The sequence below is a fragment of the Pelodiscus sinensis genome, chromosome 6, assembly GCF_052426305.1.
Source record: "Pelodiscus sinensis isolate ZL-2025 chromosome 6, ASM5242630v1, whole genome shotgun sequence".
NCBI classification, from domain to species: Eukaryota; Metazoa; Chordata; order Testudines; family Trionychidae; genus Pelodiscus; species Pelodiscus sinensis.
Genome location: NC_143057.1, coordinates 6129088 through 6150371, shown reverse-complemented (window position 1 = coordinate 6150371; position 21284 = coordinate 6129088). Strand labels below are relative to the sequence as shown.

General features: G+C 41.0%; 1 protein-coding gene across 2 annotated transcripts in view; it reads right to left on the bottom strand.

Annotated features, from left to right (window-relative positions):
• Nucleotides 1-320: 320 nt before the first annotated feature.
• SLC44A1 (solute carrier family 44 member 1) overlaps nt 321-21284 on the bottom strand; it is a 78144-nt gene continuing 57180 nt past the window's right edge. Inside the window, exons 8-16 of one of the 2 annotated variants that reach the window (XM_075931356.2) lie at nt 20073-20212; nt 18591-18777; nt 15964-16129; nt 11309-11465; nt 10970-11053; nt 8488-8625; nt 6857-7093; nt 5320-5400; nt 321-2760 (exon numbers count right to left, since the gene is read on the bottom strand). In XM_075931356.2, coding sequence (XP_075787471.2) covers nt 2737-2760; nt 5320-5400; nt 6857-7093; nt 8488-8625; nt 10970-11053; nt 11309-11465; nt 15964-16129; nt 18591-18777; nt 20073-20212 — 1214 coding nt within the window. In that variant the 3' untranslated portion in view covers nt 321-2736. Of the gene's footprint in view, nt 2761-2784; nt 5401-6856; nt 7094-8487; nt 8626-10969; nt 11054-11308; nt 11466-15963; nt 16130-18590; nt 18778-20072; nt 20213-21284 lie in introns of those variants that run through there. The other variant, XM_089779156.1, reaches the window with a different exon arrangement.

The window sequence follows — 21284 nt, the reverse complement described above, 5'->3', positions numbered from 1 at the left end:
TTTATCACTCTCTCTCCACACACAAAGGAGGGACTAGAAAGGAAGAGGGCAGCTTGTAGTCTGCCACAAATGCAAGTTTCAAAGAGCATCCAAAACACTGAAGAGCCACTGGAAAGCCAGCATAGGAAAGGAATGCTTTGGAACAGCCAGGGCATGTGCGATAGTTCTGTAAGGCATGACCCTACTCTGTAACTGAAAAGCTATGCATGCTGCACCTACACTAAGGAAGGGTACGCATGACTTGATTAAGAACTTTATAATGATAGATACGTTTGAAAATGATTGCTACCCATACAAAAGTGCTGTCCATAACTTCTACACGCTGTGATAATAAAACCAATTTATTTGTAAAACAGGCCCTGTTATAAAAATGGTGCACAGGCAAGATATACAAAAATACAAAATTTGTTTCTGATTACAGTTCCAGTTGTAAGTTAACGGAAAAGCATCCTCCCCACAGCTTCCAGGGAGCAGAGAATCCAAACTTGTGGAACTTGTCTTGGCAGAAATCTGATGGTAGGTCATCAAAGTGAGCAGAACCCAAGACTTCCGCCTGGGCCCATCAAATGATATCTTCAGAAACAGGGTGTAAACTGCAGCTTCTGTGGAGCAGCTAGATACATGACAAATCCTTTCCTTAGCTTTAGAATCCAAATTCTCTGATCCTGCTGAGCCAGTATTTAACTTGCTGCCAAACCCCACAGATTTATGCAAGTATTTTGTGTCCATATTCCAGAGCTACAGCTGAGCCATTGCACTTTTGGCCACTTATGCAGATGAAACTCCTTCTGTGCACAAATTAAGGCTGCTCTAACATCTCCTAGAGGTCCTGACAGATGTATGTAATTTACATTGAGAGACATAACCAGTGCTCCAATTAAAATCCCAGACTAAAGCCCTGATCCAGTTACTGCTTACACAAGTGCAGAACTTTGTTTTCCCAAGCAGTCCTGTTGAAGTCAAAGGACCTACTTCTGTGAATAAAGCTATACAGCTGCATAAGTGTTTGCAGGATCAGAGCCTAAGCCAGTTTTTCCCCCTCAAACAGCTACAGTTTATTCATGCTGTTTGGTTTGGGTTATGAAAAGAGTAAATCCTTTTTATTAATCCTGATTTTTATTGCAAGAAGTCTGAAAAAAATTGAAGTATCAAATGACTTTTAGAAAGAAAACAGAAGTTGTTAGCTACCACCGGAACTGTTAAGAGCACTCATTAATTAAAAAAATACAGGATGCTTTTTACCTTCGGCAGCAGTTTAAAGGTCTGATCCTTTGAAAGGAAGCACATAAGCAAACAGTTGCGGATAAAAGCCTGGTGGCATTAATAATATGCTTCTCCACACACCCCTCTTTAATCCATTTGTCAAGCTTAGCTGGAAGGGCTGCTCTCTTTCAAAAGATTTTCTTGTATGGAGTGAACAAACCATCGAGGCATTATTTATTCTTACAGAGCTTGTATTTAGTGCAATAAGTTTAAAAATTCTGCTCTGAAATATTAACTTTACATTAACAAAAATAGTTTTCTTAAAAAATTGTAACAAAAAGGAGTATACAGCATGAACAGATCATGAATTCTTAGCAAATACACTAAGCATTTACCATTACAATAAGCTGAACAATGGAATATTAGCATTCATATCTGGTAAGCTTCAGGAATGAAAATTTCTGAACACTCAAGAATAAAAATGAGCAAGTTCTCTTATGGTTACTGGATAACTTTAGATACCATGGCAGTGTCATTTCCAAAGAAATGTTTATCTACCCTTTCCTGTTTTGCCCATCTGCTACAATACATACAAATATGAATGAGGAAACAGCCAAGGCCTGGCCATTTACATTTACACTTCCTAAATCTCTCTGGAGTTAAATGAAAAACATACAGTACTCTTTGTACAGTTTCTCTCTATGTGCCCAGCATCCTTACCTCTAGTCATGAATGAATCATGAGGAGTATGGCTAAGGCTGAGTTTTAAGGACCAGTTTGTTCAACTGCTCGTTTGTGAAGAATCCATACCCTCCAAAGGAGCCTTACTGAAGTGCAAGGGAGGCTACTGAACTCAAAGAGAAAAATAAAAATAAAATGGAAAACAGTTGCATATAAAACTCATCCTTTCCCATTTTCTAGTTTCTCTTTCATAGAAATGCAGGGGCTCCCACATTTAAATACCTGAGGAGTTGGTTATTTTGATAGCTGAACTTTATAAACAAAACTGAACGTGCAACGCCACTAGACCCCATTGGAGCTGGTGGGTACAAGGACTGACTGCAAATGAGTTATAATTATGACTCTCATTGAAACTCTTTTTAAAACACCTACAATTTGTTTTTTTTTAAATCTGAAGCATCTCCTCAGAAGTCTGATATATTTGAGTTTAACTATAAAATCCTAAATGAGTTGATTTAAACATAATTCTCCATTACATTTCAATTTTGAGGGACACCTGATAAATCTGATACTCTAACCCACTGTATTGATTTAATTTTTTTTAAATAAGTGATTCCTCCTCTAGATTGTATCTTAATCAGATAAGAATCTTAACATTTCCATGACCACAATGATTAAAAAACGGAACAATGATAAAGTTGCTTGTAAAAGCCACCCGTATGAAAAGAGTACATGTTTCACAAAAATAATCGTTAAAAAAAGTATTAAATCCCTGTTCCTTTTCTGATTTTGGCTGCTTATTTATATATATTGTTTTGGAATGTCAATGGGTTCCATAATGGCTGGCTAGTTTCAAGATGAACTTGCTCCAGAGGCCTAGAAAACAAAGTCATACAGTACAGTCTTAGACAAATGTCAAAGGACAACTGAAGAAATTGAGCCAAAAGGATCACTACAAAGAGTAAAGTTTGAAACGCTTGTTCTTGAACCTAGACAGTCTCTTAAGAACTGACAACTCCTAAATGTTTCCACTCAGATTTTGAAGAAGTGTAATTTTAGGTAGCCATTTGCATTTCTGAACTAATCTTGAGAGATTCCCTCTGCTTTATAAATGAAGGATCTAAAGCAAAGCAGTGAGGAGCCAAACTCCCAAAGGTGACCTTTAATTTTTGGGTACTCAACTTTAGAAACAGAGGAAATGCTGGACCAGATCAAAACGATGGTCCATCTTGTCCAGTACCCTCTCTGACAGTGGCCTTCAGAGAAAGACATAACAAACTTCACAGTAGGTGAATGTGTGATAACCTGCCCTAAATGAAGATTTTTATCTCAATCTGTACTAGTTAGAGATTGGCATCAACACAGAAGCATGAGGTTTTTAGATCCTTTCCAAAAGGTCAGCATTAACTAGCAGAGATCTGTGTGTCCTTGTTAGCCATACTGCTGATCGAATCCTGCTTTTGTGGACTCCTGCTGCTGAAATTGGGCACCCAAAAACTGGAAGCCACTCCAGAAAATACTGCCCCATAATTTGCCCAAGGCAACAAAGTTAGTATCAGAAGGGGAAATGCAATGTAGAAGTTCCTGCCGTCCTGTCCCCAACTTACACCATCTCTCAAGCAATCCTCTAAAAGGGACCGAAAGCGAACATTTCAAAACTTGAGTACTCAAAGTTACGTTCCTAAAAAAACAAAAAAGGCCCGACTTCCAAGGGTGCTGAGCATGCGCAGCTAGATCAACAGCCTTTAGCATCTCAAACCTGCAACATGCACTAGTTATGAAGTGGACATTACTTGATGTAAGCCAATACTTGGAATTGGGAGCTGAGTAAAAAGCTTTAGGTTAAATCTTTCATTGCTGCCTAACAGATTTGAACACCTAATTCCCTCTTATTTTAATGGGAGCTGTGCAGAGCCATAGATAGCTCTCAACATCCCAGCAGTAGCTTCAAATATTCACTTAGTTGAAATTACTCCTTGAAGAAAATGGTAGCTCATACATATGAAAAAACCTCCTTGATCTACGTATTTAGAAATACATCAGCACTGATGCTTAAACAAATACTTGAAGATGGAGAAAGGTCAGTTGTGACTAAAATGGTGGCCTTCCAGAAGACTGTGCAAGGGGAAGTTTGAACTAATCCACACAGGTCACAGTAAGTGAACAAAACCGCTGTCACCGGACTAAGTGTCTATATGCTGTGGAAACCGTATGGGAATTCCTCTGCACGGTTCTCAAGATGACAACAGTAACCAACTCTTGGCACCCATAATCATGACAGACTTTTTCTAACCTAGCCTGGAATGCTAAGACTGATTGTATAAATAAACTTAGCATAATACTCCTCACGGCTACAGAATTTATCAGAGAGAAAGAATTCCAACTTTCTAGTGAAAACACAGGCACAGCCCGGCTTTACAATTGTCACGTTAAAAAGGCATTTTCTACTATAAGGAAATTATTTGGATTTCATTACTTTTTATGATTTAAAAGAGTTACTACCTACTGTTGGAGGAATCAACGTAAACCCCACCCGATGGCAGGTATGGGCGTGACAGGAAACAGTGTTCTAGTGTTGCTATTAACAGAATCATCTCTAATTAGTTCAGTCCCCGTCTTCTATACACAGAAAGCCTGTCTCCCAGTTCTCCAAGTACCAAGATGGATAACTCCAATATCTGTGTTAGTTACAGATGTTCCTTATTACAGGCTACTTTCGCATGCGGTGCCTGTCAAACAGGCACAGTGTAAGTGAAAACAGGGGATGTTTAAGATCTCAGAAGCGTAAGTGATGCATTGTCCCTGTGTCTGACAAAGTAGATGGAAATAGAGAGTGCAAGAAACAGCAACATAAATAGTTAGCAATAAAACAAACAACTGGGAGAAATGTTATTTTAAGCAGGTTGAAAGGACTCACTGTATCCAATCCCCTGCCACCGTCTGAAATCATTTGGTGTGACCCCAAAAGTGCCTGTCCCCATTGTTTGAGCAGACAGCTCCAAAGTGTCTGTCAGGCTTTTATATGGCACAAAGCATTAACAATTTAGTTCACCATGGAAAGAGGATTACATTGGTTTACCCTAGTAATTAATTACAATCTCTGCCTCACAGATCTTACAAAATAAGATGACTGTCTTTTGTACATGCCACTTAGCATGTTGTGGGCATGAATGCAATTCATTTCATTCTTACACTGTATTGCTATTTCACAAGATACAGTTCCTTTCAGCTTACTTTTACAGGAGATGGTCTCAGCTGTGACAAAAACTCTGCCATCCAGGTGATAGGCAAGCTCACAAACAGAAAAAGCAGAACATCTTGAGTGATACAAAGCACAAAAACTTCCCCTGAAGAAGTGCAGTCAGTAAAGACAGAGAGGGAGAGGAAGTAAAAGTGAAATTCTTGGAGGATGGCCACCTCCTCATCTGCACCTACCATTGGTTTTAGCTCTCTGCCTTCAGCTCCACCTCCCTTGCCAGCTTCTTTCATTGATTTTCTGCTGTTCTCCACAAACTCCTGCAAAGTAAATCAAGTGGCTTAATGGTTCTTCCTCTGGCAGTATACTGAGAGGTACAGCTAGGGAATGTGCAAACTATGGTTCTCCTATAAAATTCCCTGGTGTCACAAAAAGGTATTTGTGCCCCAAGAAGTGAATACAAAAGCAAGAACCATCACCTCCCTCTCTCTCTTTTACCCTTTGGCACTCAGATTTCCCATACAGAATAAAAAGAAAATCCTTACAGACAATACTAACTAGCCCATCTGTAGAGCCTAGCACATTTACCATGACCCCAACCATCCCTGGCTTCCACATTCTGATGACTGGCACAAAATCAATACAGATCCCAGCCACTGTTTTCTGCCCAGTGAAAACAGTATGTGGTGTTACAACTGTCTCCCGCTCCTGCAACAGAAAAAACACACTGGGATTGTTTTACTTCTAGCAATGCCTTCTTCTTTTCCCCATAGCACACATCTTCCCAAAACTATTCCATATCCAGGGGTTCATCTTGTGAGATTATTTCTTCCCATGGACATCGCCTTCCCCATTTTTTTAAAACATTAAAATGGAAGCGACCAGTGTATTAGACCTGCTATTAAAGAGACCAACAGATACACTACAGTCCTGTAGTCTTTCAATCCTTCTTTCTATTGTAAATGTGCAAGCATCATGTAAGAAGCTTTTTTTTTTTTTTATGAGTTCTATGCCCCTAGTATCTACTGCACCCCTTAGTTGGCGACAGAACTGTAAACAATCTAAACACCAATTCTCTGCACGTTTCTAGATCTCATATGCTGGATTAGAGAGAGTGATTTTACTAAATTACAGAAATCAGACTATTAAGAATAACTGAATTTGAGTCTCTCTGTAGCTTATGCATGAGAGTGCATTTCACATGAAGTGAAACTAAGGCCATATCTCCACTACCACTTATGTCAGCAAAACTTACGTCACTCAGGGATGTGGGAGAAAAAACCCACCCCAATGAGACATAAATTGGGCCAGCATAAATGGCAGTGTGTCCAAATTCTCTCGCCAACATAGCTATTGCCACTCAAAGGGGGTGGTTCAATTATGTTGATGGGAAAGCTCTCCCTCGTCGGCACAGATCTCTCACGTAGCCACCCTTACAGCGGCGCAGCTCCAGTGGCTGCTGTAACTTAATTGTGACAGGGCCTACTTTGTCCCTGTCAAATGAGGTGCTGATATCAACTCAGGCTCAGAGACATACTCCAGGAAAGGGCTGTCAGTGCAGCTGTTTGAGGACTGTCTAAGCCAAGTCTGGTCTCTTGGCCTGGGTAACCAACCCCAACCTGTGCCTCGTCCCTTTCTCTGTGACCAAGAGAAAGATCTCTCAAAATGGCTGACCCTGGAATTTCTGTGCTGAATGGCATCAGAAGCTTGCACTAAAGCATTTAGAGAGAGCAGAGTTCCTTTGACTTGAGGAAGAGGGGAGGAAAACTAACCTACCATGAGAATTTTATCCATGTAGAATTCTCTACCGGGGCTTCCATCGTTGTATTTTGTATCAATGGCAAAACATAAGAAGAGGACGTCCACGACCATTTCATAAATCGACAGGAAGCAGTGGGCAACCAGAAAAGCAAAGAGGCAGACGATGATAAGAGGCAGCACCCACACTGTGTAATCCCGCTGGTAGTTCAGCAGCATAACCCCCGCCAAGCCTGTGCTGCAAACAATCAAGACCTGAAGCAAAGAAAACAAAGACAACAATGATGGCAGAAGCCAATGGAGTCTTGTGTGAGGAGACACACACACACACGCCTTTTATTCTCATGGGCACCGACTCCACCACAAGTCACTGAATGCTACCTAAACCCCACATGTCCCTTACTCCAGCCATATTTGCTTTCAGTGCACCGAGAATAATACTATCTTCTCAACTACAAAGCTGCCACTCACCCATCCTTCCAGAGAGAAACAGATACCCTAGTAAGAGAGAACCGTATGATTTAGTCAAATTATCAACTCCTGAGGGCAGCGACCATTTCTAGGTCTGTACCTTGTACAGAACATAAATATTAATATAAGCAGATCCATCAACTAATATGCTTTATAAAAGTTTTGATTGCAGAGATGCACTTAGCCAAAATATCCCTTCAGCATTCTCCAGCCCCTCCTTTTGCAACAGGAAGGCTGCCAAAATTACATGGTGTATGCAGTCTCTACTGTAAACCGAGCCTTTTTTCCTCTCTGATCTAAAAGCCATTTTTTCATGGAGATGTTTTCTGGCATGTTAGACTACTCCACAGAACTGCACTGTGCACGTCAATATCCCCAAGGGACTTGCATCTTCATTATGCACTCATTCCCATTGCACTCTATTGATTTGTTTATTTACTGGATTAGAAAACCTCACTTAGAGTTCAGCCTGCTGTAATCGGGTGTAATAAAAGGAGAGGAGTGAAGAGAAGATGGACAGTTCATCCCACGGACGGACCAAATGCTGACTAGCACTTATGGAGCAACAACTGGGCTCTGGGTTTTCATAAAGCAATAGACAATTGAGCTGTAACAACGGTTCTTAGTAACCTTTTTATCCTGAACATACTTGGTATCCACTCTTTGCTCTTTACCCCCACAGCAGGCAACTCCTAGCTGCCAGTACAAGGTCCTGCTGCCTCCAATTCCATCCCTCCTATGAGAGCTGGTTGAAAATGTCTGAACTTCTTTCTAAAGGCAAACTAGGGGGTTGATTAAAGAAGGTGTATGGGGAAGTGTCTGCTTTCCTTACATTTGAGGTTTTTCACTGGCAAACCAAAAACTTCTGGCCAGGCTTTTTTCAGCTTACACTTGCCAAAGGAAATGGGAGCTAGACTGGTTTTATTGAGAGGAAACTGGAATTTTCAGCAGTACTCTCCCCCCCCCCCCCCCACCATCATCCAGTTTCTTTTGCACTTCCCTTCCCTGCTCAGTTCCCTCTAAATCACATTCCTGACAGGAGGCAGCAGGACGGGATGGGTCACAGTGCCAGGCAGTGGGAAATCAAGCACTTAGGCACACTGTAGCTGGAGAGCAAGAGGGGGGGAAGGTTTCTGACAGCAAGCAGACTTGTCCCAAACAATACAGCACAAGCATACCTTTCCCAGGAACAGCATGAAGTCTCCAACTGTATTTATGGCAGCTACTCGCAGAGCATTCTCTACTAGAATGACAAAGGCATCCTTTGCTGAGGTGCAGAAGTTGGTGCTATTGATAGCTGTGGCTGTATATGCATTCTGGGGAAAAGCAAAATCTGGTTTAAGTCACAGACAATGTCCCTTCAACATTCCCTCAAGTTCTAGTTCAACATCTATCTTGGAGGCCCTACCAAGAAATCACCTGCTAGAGCAACAAGACTTTCTTCTCCCATTCTCTTCCATTCACACTAGAAGGCACTAAGTCATGTGACGCTGGATTTAATAAGGGATTTTTAAAAGTACAAATTTAATCAAGAAATACTGAGCACTCAGTAAATAGGACTATGTAGCACTTTAAAGACTAACAAGATGGGAACTTTCATGGGCCAGACCCACTTCCTCAGATCAAATAGTGGAAGAAAACGGTCACAACCATATATACCAAAGGATACAATTAAAAAAATGAACACATATGAAAAGGACAAATCAAATTTCAGAACAGAAGGAGGATGCAGGGGGGGAGGTAAATGTCTGTGAGCTAATGATATTAGAGGTGATAATTGGGGAAGCTATCTTTGTAATGGGTAAGATAAATAGAGTCTTTATTCAAACTTAGGCGTAAAGTGTTGAATTTAAGCATGAATGACAGTTCAAAGGATTCTCTTTCAAGTGTATTCTTAAAAGGCCTTTGAAGCAGGATGCAGGTAATCAAGTCGTTGAGACAATGTCCTTTCTGGTTGAAATGGCAAGAAACTGTTTTTTCTTTGTGATCCTGTCTAATATCTGTTTTATGGGTATTGATCCTTTGGACTTAGTAGGCTCCATCCCAGAATTAGAAAGGAAAGAAACTATGTAATGAAAAATCCTGTTGGCGTTCACTGCTGATTTCATAAACAAAAGTGGTAGGCAAGGATTTGTGCTGGCTTTTGAGCCACCTTGATGCTGCTAAACCAAGTTCCCCCAGGCAGTGGCTGAATCAAAAGACAGGGAATAACCATTTTTCCACCTGCCTTGCTTATCCTTGCCACATATTTATCAGTTTCACACCAAAATGTTAATAGTAAAAGAAATGGAATCTTTCCGTGGGAGGTTAACATTGACGTTACTTCCAAGTTAAGCAGCTGGGCAAAATTACATGCATATCTCCCTCGGGTCATACAAAAGATTGAGGGGTCATGTGTTTCAGGAAAGTTCCTTTCAGCATTTCTAATTCTGCCCTGCATCACTGAATAGGTAAGCCAAGGGTAACAAAGACAATTTCCAATAATTACACACTTAATTAACAATCTTCATCGAGACAATTAAAAAACAAGGCCTGGTAAGGACAGAACAGGTCTATGCCCAGGCTGCAACTTCATGGATTGCAGTATAGCTTTGTCTGGTAGTTTCATCATAATTCTGGAAACCAAGCTCCAAATAAAGCACCTTCCGAAATGCTATCTCGTGTTTTTTCAAGGAACAGAAGTTCTGTGCAATTTTAATCTGACCCAAGGGAATACTTGCTTACAAAAGGCAGCTAGGTTCACAATCATGTAGGTTTATGAAGCCGAATATGGAAGACTTCCATTATGCAGAATGTATCAAATTCAAGGAACAAATTGAACAATCATACAAACTATAGCACACTTCTCCCAAAGAAAGAGATATGACTAAATGCATCACAATTCACAGTCATTGCCCTTCGTTACAGATTGCTACATTCAAGTTGGGAGGCATAGTCCCCAGCCCAGGCAGATGTACCTGTGACAGCTCTGCTCAAGCTAGCATACTAAAAATACCTTGAGCCAGCTCCCCAAGTACATACTTAGGGTTTCAGCCATGGCTGGACTTGGGCACTAGCGTGATCTGCCATAGCTATGCTGCTGTTTTTAGCATGCAAGCTCATGCAGAACTAATGTGTGTACATCTCTCCGAGATGGGAATTACACCTCCCCTCTGGTGTGCAGACATAGCCTTCGAGCAAGAGGGTGACTTAACAGAAATACATTCTCTCAAATGTGTGATACTTACATATTAAAAAGGAACAAAAAGCTCCACGCTCTGTTACCATAAATACACTTTCAAACTTAAATGTGATGGGGAGAGTGAGCACTGGGGGTCAGGGGTTGTATTCAACCATTAAACTCTAATGCTGCATTGCTTACACACGATGAGTCATTTTTAAAGGACAAAGTATCTTTTCCAGAAAAAGGAATTTGGACAATTTTTCACCCAGGCACTGCAAATGAGGACGAATGTAATAACCTCAGTGAGATCACAATGTACTTTAATTTCAGGAATGGGAACATGATTGAAGTACGTAGGTTCAAGCCATTCCAAAGTACAATTTAACATGTGTCAACGTAAGGAAAAAATTACTCCATCTTCTGGTTTAAGGCTAGCCTTCCTCAATCACCTAAATTGACAGCCTTTATATAAAAAGTCAAAATATATAAAATCTCACCTGATTTAAGTAAGTCAGGCACTTTTCCAGACACCAAAGGCAACAGATGCAAGCTTTCAGCATACATCGAGCACAGGCATTTTCCTAGCGTGGCAACAAGGGGGAGGAAAAAAAAAAAAACAAGTACATTAACAAAACCCCAAAGGACAAAGAACACTAACAACCATTAAGTCTAAATGCATGGGCTCTACTTTAAGTGCTGAATATTCTGCAGTCAGCCCTGAAGTTTCATGAAAACACACATTCCCACCCAGCCAGACTTACTGTTTTAGTCAAAATTTAGGGTCAATTTTCAAGCTTTTGGACCCAGTATTTTAATAGGTAGGAAGTTTCCCTTACTTTTCCTTTGAGTTGGGAATGAATATACATTAGGATCATCCGTGGGATCTTCACTAATGTGATAATGAAAGAACCTTTTGCCACTGTTCCCAGGTGGTAACAGATAAGGCGATTTACTGATGCCAGAATAGGAGTAAATGGCAGATTCCTTTTCTCCCTGTGGAAAATCATCAGAGAAAGGAAATAAAGCAATATCATCAATATGGACTTCAGGTGAGACAAAACAGTTACAGACACATTCTGACTGAATTTGCAGGTGAAAAGCAATTTGGTGGTCTCATTCTAGTCTTCAGAGGACACAGCTCATGCATGCATTGAGAAGCAGGGTCCATACCAGTATTAGCTCTAATTTAATAGCAGGACAAGGATGAGTCATCAGCTGAGCTGAGAGAGGACACTTGCCTGTGCTATTGTTATATCTAACCAATGAATATTTTTAAGCTTGACTCTTTTATGAATGTCTTTTTCAGGCATTTTAAGTCTTCCCCTCTCATTCCCCAAGTTTATTTTAGGATTTTCCCTATTTTATATATTGAAAAAAACAAATATGCATTCAGTACACAAAAGCCATTTTCAGACCATTCATATTTCTCAATATACTTATCCACACACCCAGAGAATCAGGTATTAAAACAAAATATGGTTCTGTAACAATACATTTATTTATAAGGATGTATGTATAAGATGAGCTGAATGCACATTCAACATCTTCAGATACTGCTTTTCAGAGATGTATTCTTATAATTCATATTTGTTTCTTCTAAACAAGCTATCGCTACTTCCCACTATTCGGCACTTAGTGAAAGAACACCGGCAAGCATTAAGAAAATAAGCAATCAAAAAAGTACTAAAGGCTTCATGTTAAAACTGCCAGTGTTCCAATAATAAAATGCTTCCCCTAAATTTAGGGAAACCTATTCTTAAGGTGGTTTCAGTTGCAAAAGATAAAAAAGTGGCACCTTCCAGCCCTGCTCTCTGCTTGCACTGAGTCATGCTGACTTCAGTGAGAAAGGTAAGTTTTTACAACTTTCTTTTTATCCTGTTAGCATTGTGGAGTCAGTTTTTAGTGTGCTGGATTCCATTTCTTCTTGCAAAACAATGTATCCAGTTCTAACTTGTTACACCTGTGCAAATAGAAGAAAGCAAATGGCTTGTACAAGTGTAACTGAGGCCCTAATATGGCCAGCAGGACCTTACGACAAGGCTCGGAAGCATTACATTTTTACCAGCAAATGTTGATAAATGTCAACTTTACCAGTATATACATAAAAATAATGCCATCCATCACAGACATTTACAACATGGCAGAGTAAGAAAAATGCTGCTTTAGTATTTATCTGAGTTTACTTTAAGGATGTTTGATTTGTATGTTTTGATAGGGGCTTGTGTTTTAATAGTTATACAAGCTTAAACTGTCTGATTCTCAATGTCTCCTGCCATTGAATAATTCCCCCATCAGCCTCAATGGTGAAAATTTAAATGAATAAAGATTGAAAGAAATACTTGAAATAAACATTGATATTATCCATCAAAATATTTTTATTAATAATATTATCACTCCAAATTCGGCCAACCCTACTTATGACAAGTAGTATTACATGAAATGCAAAGAACCCATCTTGGCTTTAGAGCCCTGGGTGAGAGTGCAGGACTGGCAGTTCAACAAAAGTCTTTCTATATGTAAATTAAGCTCACTTGAATCTAGAAATCATTGACAATGACATGAAACCTCAGTATACCATTTTCACAAAGTCATTTTTCAGACAAGAACCATGTTTTAAAATGCAGGAAAGCAAAGTAGTAGAGGGACATGGATCTTTTGTAACTCAAAATTCCCATTAAGGGATGATGGATGGGGAGCAGGTAAGAACAAATTCATTTACCTTCAGGTAAAATACAGTTAATCAAGTCAGATGCTGGAGATGCAAAAGATTTCTGAAATCATCTGGCCCGCCCCCATGCTGGTGCCAGACTATTCCTGCCTACTGTGTATTTCCTAGTTATGTACAGGTTGGACCTCCTCTGGTCCAGCACTCTTGGGACCTAAGTGATGCCGAACCAGGGAGTTTGCCAGACCAGGAGAAGTGAATGCTCCCCTCCTGACCCTCACTCCCAGGCTCCCTTCCTGGCCGTCAGCCCCACCCTGGGCCACCAGCCCCACCCTGGGCCACCAGCCCCAATCACTGGACTCTGCTCCTGGTCCCGCCAGGACTTCCGGCCACTCTGAGCTTGTGGCCCCAGCAGGGCACGAGCCCAGGCACAATCCTGGCCGTGCTCCTATTCGCGGCCCAGCTGCGCTCCTGTCCCTGGCCACAGGCTCCCAGATGCTGCACTCGTGGCTCCTAGTCGCTGGCCGCCCTGCACTCCTGGCCCTGGCTAGGCTCCCAGCCACTGCCCCCCCCCCATTGCCAGACTCCCAGCCAGCCTCTGCTCCCATCCCTGATATGAGTACAGCATGATTTATAAATTAGGACTCATGCACAGTGATGGCACATGGAGATTTAATACACGCATTTTGCTGCACTTGAATATTAGTATAGAATCGTGCCTGGATCCATACGACAAGGATGGCTCTAACAGGACTTTCTGTAATCTTAGGAAACAGACAAATGAGTGAATGGAAAGAATTAAAGAACTGTATTTTCAATTAAGTAATCCCAGGCAATTAGTGCCAATTATCTTTAATTTAAATGGAGCTTATTAGCTTTCATACCAAAAGGAGATGAATGTGAAAGAGCTTTCTACTTTAAAAAAAAAAAAAAAAAAAATCTCTGTCTTCTTTGTGTATATGGGACATCGGAGCAAACAAGACCATGGCGCTTAACATCTCAGAAGCAAAATGCAGGACAATGTAGCACTTTAGAGACTAACAAGATGGTTTATTAGATGATGAGCTTTCGTGGGCCAGACCCACTTCCTCAGATCAAATAGTGGAAGAAAGTAGTCACAACCATATATACCAAAGGATACAATTAAAAAAAATGAACAAATATGAAAAGGACAAATCACATTGCAGAAGAGGAGGGGGATGCGGGGAGGGGGAAGGAAGGAAAGTAAGTGTCTGTGAATTGATGATATTAGAGGTAGGGAGAGTGGGATGTTTGTGAGTTAATGGTATTAGAGGGGATAATTGGGGAAACTGTCTTGGTAATGGGTGAGATAGTTCAAATGTTTGTTAAGTCCTTGTTGGCAAGTGTCGAATTTTAACATGAATGACAGTTCAGAGGATTCCCTTTCAAGTGCAGATGTAAAAGGTCTTTGTAGCAGAATGCAGGTGGCTAAGTCATTTAGAGAGTGTCCTTTCTGGTTAAAATGGCAAGAAACTGTTTTCTCTTTGTGATCTTGTCTGATATCTGTTTTGTGGGCATTAATCCTTTGGCGAAGTGTCTGAGATGTTTGTCCAATGTACATACCAGACGGACACTTTCGGCACATGATAGCATAGATTATATTTCTGGATGCGCAGGAATATGTGTTCTTGATCTTGTAACTCACTTGGTTAGGTCCAATAATGGTATCAGCAGAATGAATATGTGGACAAAGCTGGCAACGGGGTTTGTTGCAAGGGAAGGTACCAGGGTTGGTATTAGTGTGGTATGTCCTGTGGTGGTTGGTAAGAATCATCTTGAGGTTAGGTGGTTGTCTATAGGAGACTATGGGTCTGTCTCCCAGAGCCTCTGAGTATGGTATCCTGTTCCAATATAGGCTGTAGTTTATTGATAATGTGTTGGACAGGTTTAAGTTGGGGGTTGTAGGTGATGACAAGTGGTGTTCTATTGTTGGTTTTCTTGGGTCTGTCTTGAAGTAGATGGTTTCTAGGCATCGTCTATAGCCAAGCCCTTCGATACAACCGCATCTGCTCTAATCCCACTGACAGAGACCAGAAGCTTCAGGATCTCTACCAAGCATTTATAAATCTCAACTACCCACCCAGAGAAATAAAAAAGCAAATTGAAAGTGCCATTTTAACCAGAAAGGACACTCTCTCAATGACTTAGCCACCTGCATTCTGCTACAAAGACCTTTTACATCTGCACTTGAAAGGGAATCCTCTGAACTGTCATTCATGTTAAAATTCGACACTTGCCAACAAGGACTTAACAAACATTTGAACTATCTCACCCATTACCAAGACAGTTTCCCCAATTATCACCTCTAATACCATTAACTCACAAACATCCCACTCTCCCTACCTCTAATATCATCAATTCACAGACACTTACTTTCCTTCCTTCCCCCCCCCCCCCCCCCCCGCATCCCCCTCCTCTTCTGCAATGTGATTTGTCCTTTTCATGTTTGTTCATTTTTTTTAATTGTATCCTTTGGTATATATGGTTGTGACTACTTTCTTCCACTATTTGATCTGAGGAAGTGGGTCTGGCCCACGAAAGCTCATCATCTAATAAACCATCTTGTTAGTCTCTAAAGTGCTACATTGTCCTGCATTTTGCTTCAACTACCCCAGACTAACACGGCTACATTTCTAACATCTCAGAAGTACAGATAATCAGCTAATTACACTATTTTGAGTTCGCTTTTGCTTTCCAGCTTCCAAGAACACATCTGCTCATTTCAACCACAAACTTTGGCCCTAGCGATATTTGTTGATTCAGTTACAAAGTCTCTTAAGAAAAAGCAGTCTGAAATATTCTCACCTTGTAAAATAGTACGTCACAACAGCTCCAGCTACAGTCATCTGTTGACATGCTAGAATAAATTCACTGATCCAGATAAGTCCTACAACATGGTACCACCACATGTATTTCAGAGGACCCAAAACCCGGAATTCCACAAATCCTTGTTCATTTGAGACAGGGCTACCTAGGAACAAATCAGGAGAAGGAGGCAGATAGTATTTACAACAATAGCTCAGAAAAAAGGAACCATTTGTATCTCACCTAATAACTCTGAATCATTTAATGAGCCGACAGCTCCTAATAAAGCGCTAACATCAGTGTCGCCAGACAGCCAGCTGATAAAGGAGATGACATTGTTGGGTCAGTCCACAAAAATCTTAATTACTATTAATGATTGTGCTGAAGAAGGATTTTAAAATTCTCCACAGCAAACTCACCACCCAACAACTTTAAAAAAAAAATGTTAGCCACAAGGCAATTTGGAAAAAATAATATCAGAATGAGTTCTTATTCCAAAATGTAATGAAGGAAATCTCAATTTTCTGCCCCTACCTTTGTATAAATAACATTTCTTCCTTATGCCACTTATTGAAAGATTGTAATTAGTATTTTTTCATTAGATCGAACAACATTAATGGTCACCTGTATCTTGATGATGCAAGTTTTTCTGCATGTTTTGTGTCTGTATGTAAATAACATTCTATTTGCTAGAAATACTAGCAGTTTCAGAAGATTTTTCCCAAAGAATTTTATACATATTTTAAAACCCAACAGACTTGTCTGATCCAAGTAGCACTTTCACATGAGCTCACTGACATTGTGTCAGGTTTTCCCCAGGCGATGGATGCTCTATTTCAAAAAGCATTAGCACTCACGATGGAGGTCTCTCTCACCCATCAAAAGATGTGAACAGCAAAAGAGATTCAGGAAAATACAGAGAATGGACAAAGCAGGTGCATAACACAGATTCCATTTGAAAGCCATTAATGTTTTCACTTAGGTTTGCACAAGATCTCTTAACCTTCTGTGAATGGTTTAATCTTAATCTTGAAATCTTAATCTTTAATCTTGGAAGTCAAACAACACTATCAAAATAATTTTGTTTGGCATAGTTGAATTACTATTTGGAAAAACAAGTTTTTTCTGACTCTTTTAGAAGTGTTCTGCATTTTGGCTGCTAGCAGTCTGTTAAATATGGATATACAGCATGTATGGCCGTGCTACGGCAAAGACTTAAATTTAATACAAAACACTTTGTCCCACTGACATCATTGTAGCTACTCACAGTTCATAAAAACTAAGCATATGCAGTACTCCTTGCTGGATCATGACTGTGGGTACAAACAATTCAACCTGAGCAAAGCTTTTTCCTTATTAAAACCCAAACTTTGGCTCTGATGATGCAGAACTGGGACCTCAACCATTTTCAGGTTGTGACTCTCTGTTCTCCAGATAATAAATATCATATCAAATAAACTTATAACAGTACAACAACAAAACCAAAGACAAATTCTATTAGCTCTGTCCCTTATTAAAAACTGGGCCAAAAAACCCCCAAATATTTTCCCCATAGTTAGGCTGAAACAGTTATATGATCTAAAGAGTGTTAAAATTACTATATTGCATTAGAGCAGTTGTGAAGTAATTGTTACAACATTTCAAATATCAGGTTCCTATAACACCTTCTCCTTAAGCTTCTAGCTAGAATCCTGCATATTCACAGAGAGAAGAGTGGATACCTGTACAGGGCTCTTTCACCCCCCCCCCCCCTCCCCCACCTGATCCCTCTAAATATGGAGGGGAACAGAAATTAAATCTCTCAATATTTTAAATAGGACATTATTTCAAAAGTTCAATGTCTGAAAATAAAATCAAATGGATGGACTGAAGTTGTACATTTCCTGACCCAAAAAAAAAAAAAAAAAAAAAAAGTCTCAACTGACATACTGGCATGCTTCTTTTGCATTTTATTTGCAGAGTTACAGAAATTAATGAGACAGCAAAAAAGAAGACATGACCCAGTTTGAAAGCTCCCCTTACAAGATAGCTAAATATTTCCCCAGCATGGGTAAATCCATGAGTGGCATAAAGCTGACACAGAGAATTCTTCGCCTTCCTTTCCTAGCCCCCCGGCGGTATATGGAGTATGCCATAACCAGAACCTACTGTTTTCAAACAAGTCCCAGCTACTGTGACAGTCTCATGGAGATTTACTGCTTACACGTGTAACAGCAGCCCTGCAGCTGCTCTTCTTCATAACAAAAACAGTGATAGGAAGTTACTTCCAGAGCACCAATGAATATTTTCACACCTGAACACAGATGTGCACAAGAACACAGTAATCTCTCTCAGTACTAAAGTACTCACTGTGCTCAAAGTATTCAGAAAGTCACTCAAGCAGAGATATAGAGGAGCAGAACAATTCTTATTTTCTAACTGTGATAGAAATGTAGCCTTGTTAGTCTGGGGTAGCTGAAGCAAAATGCAGGACAATGTAGCACTTTAAAGACTAACAAGACTAACTAATAAACCATCCTGTTAGTCTTTAAAGTGCTACATTGTCCTCTATTTTCTAACTGTAACTATATCTAAAGTCTACGAGAAAGTACCAATGTTTATTTAAAAGAAACAATATGGTCACATACCTGTAGTGCCAAGGAAAAGCAGGACCATGATCCAGTAGCTCCAAAACAGGATGAGGGCAAAGAAAGTCCAAAAGGGCTGGAAGACTAGCAGTGGCAGGTGAATGAAAACCTTGCCAGCCACGTGGAACAAGGCAATGGTGAGAGCTACTCGCTTGCGCATAATTAACATTATCAAGAACAAGATAACCTGGGGAGAGAAGTTTCCAACTGACATTTTAGGTGATGAAAAGCAGACCATCAGGTGCAGTAAATAATACAAGATCTTCAAGAAGAGATCAGTTTGCCTAAGGCCTATCCACAAGTTTACACGATTTAATCACACAGTTTGCCTAAGGCCTATCCTCAAGTTTACACAATGTAATCCTGCATCAAATATTTAGAGGTCAGGTTATCAATACAAACTATTTTCGGTGACTCCAGCTATCTTTAAAATTACATTTTTGAACTGACAGACTGACAAGACCATATACCAAATTCTATCACTCACCTACATTGTGCAACCCAGTGAAAGCAACAGGATTGTACAGGTGCATGCAAGGGCAGAATGTGGCTACCGTATTTTCCGGTGTATAAGGCTACTGGGCGTATAAGACGACCCCCTAATTTTTTAGTTAAAAGATAGGGTTTCGCCTTATACCCCAGCGCCCCTCCGCCTCCCCGGCTTTGCTCCCGGTGTCCCTGGTCTGCTGGAGACGGTCCCCAGCAGACCAGGGACACCGGGAGCAAAGCCTCTGAGGACGCCCCGGCAGCAGGACAGCCCCGGTGCGCCTGGGCTGCCCCGCCACCGAAGCCCCTCCGTGGCTTTGCAAAGCCTCGGGGGAAGCCGGCGGTGGGGCATCCCAGGCGCGCCTGGGCTGCCCCGCCGCCGGCTTCCCCCGAGGCTTTGCAAAGCTGCGGAGGGGCTCCGGCGCGCCTGGGCTGCCCCGCCGCCGGCTTCCCCCAAGGCTTTGCAAAGCCGCAAAGCTGTATACCCGGCGTATAAGACGACCCCCGATTTTTGGGGGATGTTTTTTAACATCAAAAGTCGTCTTATACGCCGGAAAATACGGTAATATTTTGCCACAGAATCTAGAGAACTTGGCAGATACGTTTACAAAAAGGTTTCATGACAGTAACCCTCCACACAGGCATGCACTAACTAAACTGAAACAGTATTTATAGTTGATTTATCTGACAAACAGGACCCAAGTGTAAGTGAACATACAGATTAAGTCTCCAATCCTGAGGCTGTTCTGTGCATGGAAGTCCCAGTCGACTTCTGAGAGTGGTAGCTGTTGGTGCAGGCCCTACACTCTCCCTCAGAAGAACAGGTTTACTAGAACAAAGCCTAACTAACAGTAGAAAGTGCAGCAACAAACAGGGATACTATTTCAGAAGTGTTTTCAATTTCCATGCACACGCTACAAAATGGCATTGACAAGCCAAAGAACATGGCGAGGACAGAAAAAAGAACTACGATTTTGACAAGGACAACACGCTTACCGTGAAGACAGTAGCTGAAATGGCATAGACCAGGAGGGCCTGATGATTGTCTTTGGCTACTTGAAGCTGATCAGCAGAAAGAGTTTCATCATCCAACTTTCTTTGCTTAGCATACAGCCACCACAGTACTCCCGTGCCACCTATGGTTTGAATGAAAGACAGGACAAATAGCATAATTCCCTCAACTTAACAAATGCACAACAAATGGAACCAGCTGGACACAGCACAGTCTAAACTGACAAAAACTATCCAAGAGAGCTGATGCTACTCCAAAGGAAGTATTTTGAAGGTAGAGTACTCTGGCTTCTCACTTGTCTGTTAATCAAGCAAAGGCTCTCCCTGCACCGCTCCTACCCTGCTAGGGCCATCTGAAAATCAGGTAGCTCCTTGGATTGGTACTCCTCATTTCATGTGTTTTAGAGAGAATGAGGGGAGCCACTTGTCAGGGGAGGCACGGTAAGGGCAGATACTGTTCCCATATGTCAGGCATTAGAGGACTGGAAGGGAAGGACAAAAGCAGAAAACAATGTGGTGGGATGTGTATGGGAAATTAAAATGGAAAAACTGAGAGAGAGTCCCAGAGGATGCAGAGAAGTAGTAGTACAAAGAAAAAGGAAGAAGTGAAAGGGTAAACACTTCAAAGAGACGTGCCACCAGGGAAGAGGAAAGGAAACAATGAGGAGTCAGAGAGAGAATCCATGGATACTTGAAACAGCACCTCAGATAAATCACAGCTAGGTGGCCATGCATGAAGAAGAACTGATGCATGTACTGCAAGTGTAGGAACGACAGAAGAGCCAGCTCACATCACCTGCCATGAGAAAATGAAAAATAAAAATAAAGGTGAAGGAGAAGAGAGGAAATCTCCCATTAAAAAAACTCCCTGGGGGAAATCCTACCCCTACTGATCAGAAGCAAAACTCCCATTAACTTTAATAGGCCAGGATTATACTTTCCGGCTGCTGCCACGTTTCCAAGACAGAATTCTCTTTGATTTGGGATTCCATACCTCCAATGAATTAACCTTTTCCTTCTGACATTTCTTTTCTCTTTCCACAGTTCCCCTCTCCCCTCCCTCAAGGTCTGAGACTCAGCTGCAGTGTGCCTATCTAAAGTGCAAAAATCTTAGTTGACATATTTTGTTCATTTCAAAAGATTCAGGATGTTCCAGATTTGCCATATGGGGATTCCAAAAACAACAGACTAATGTAA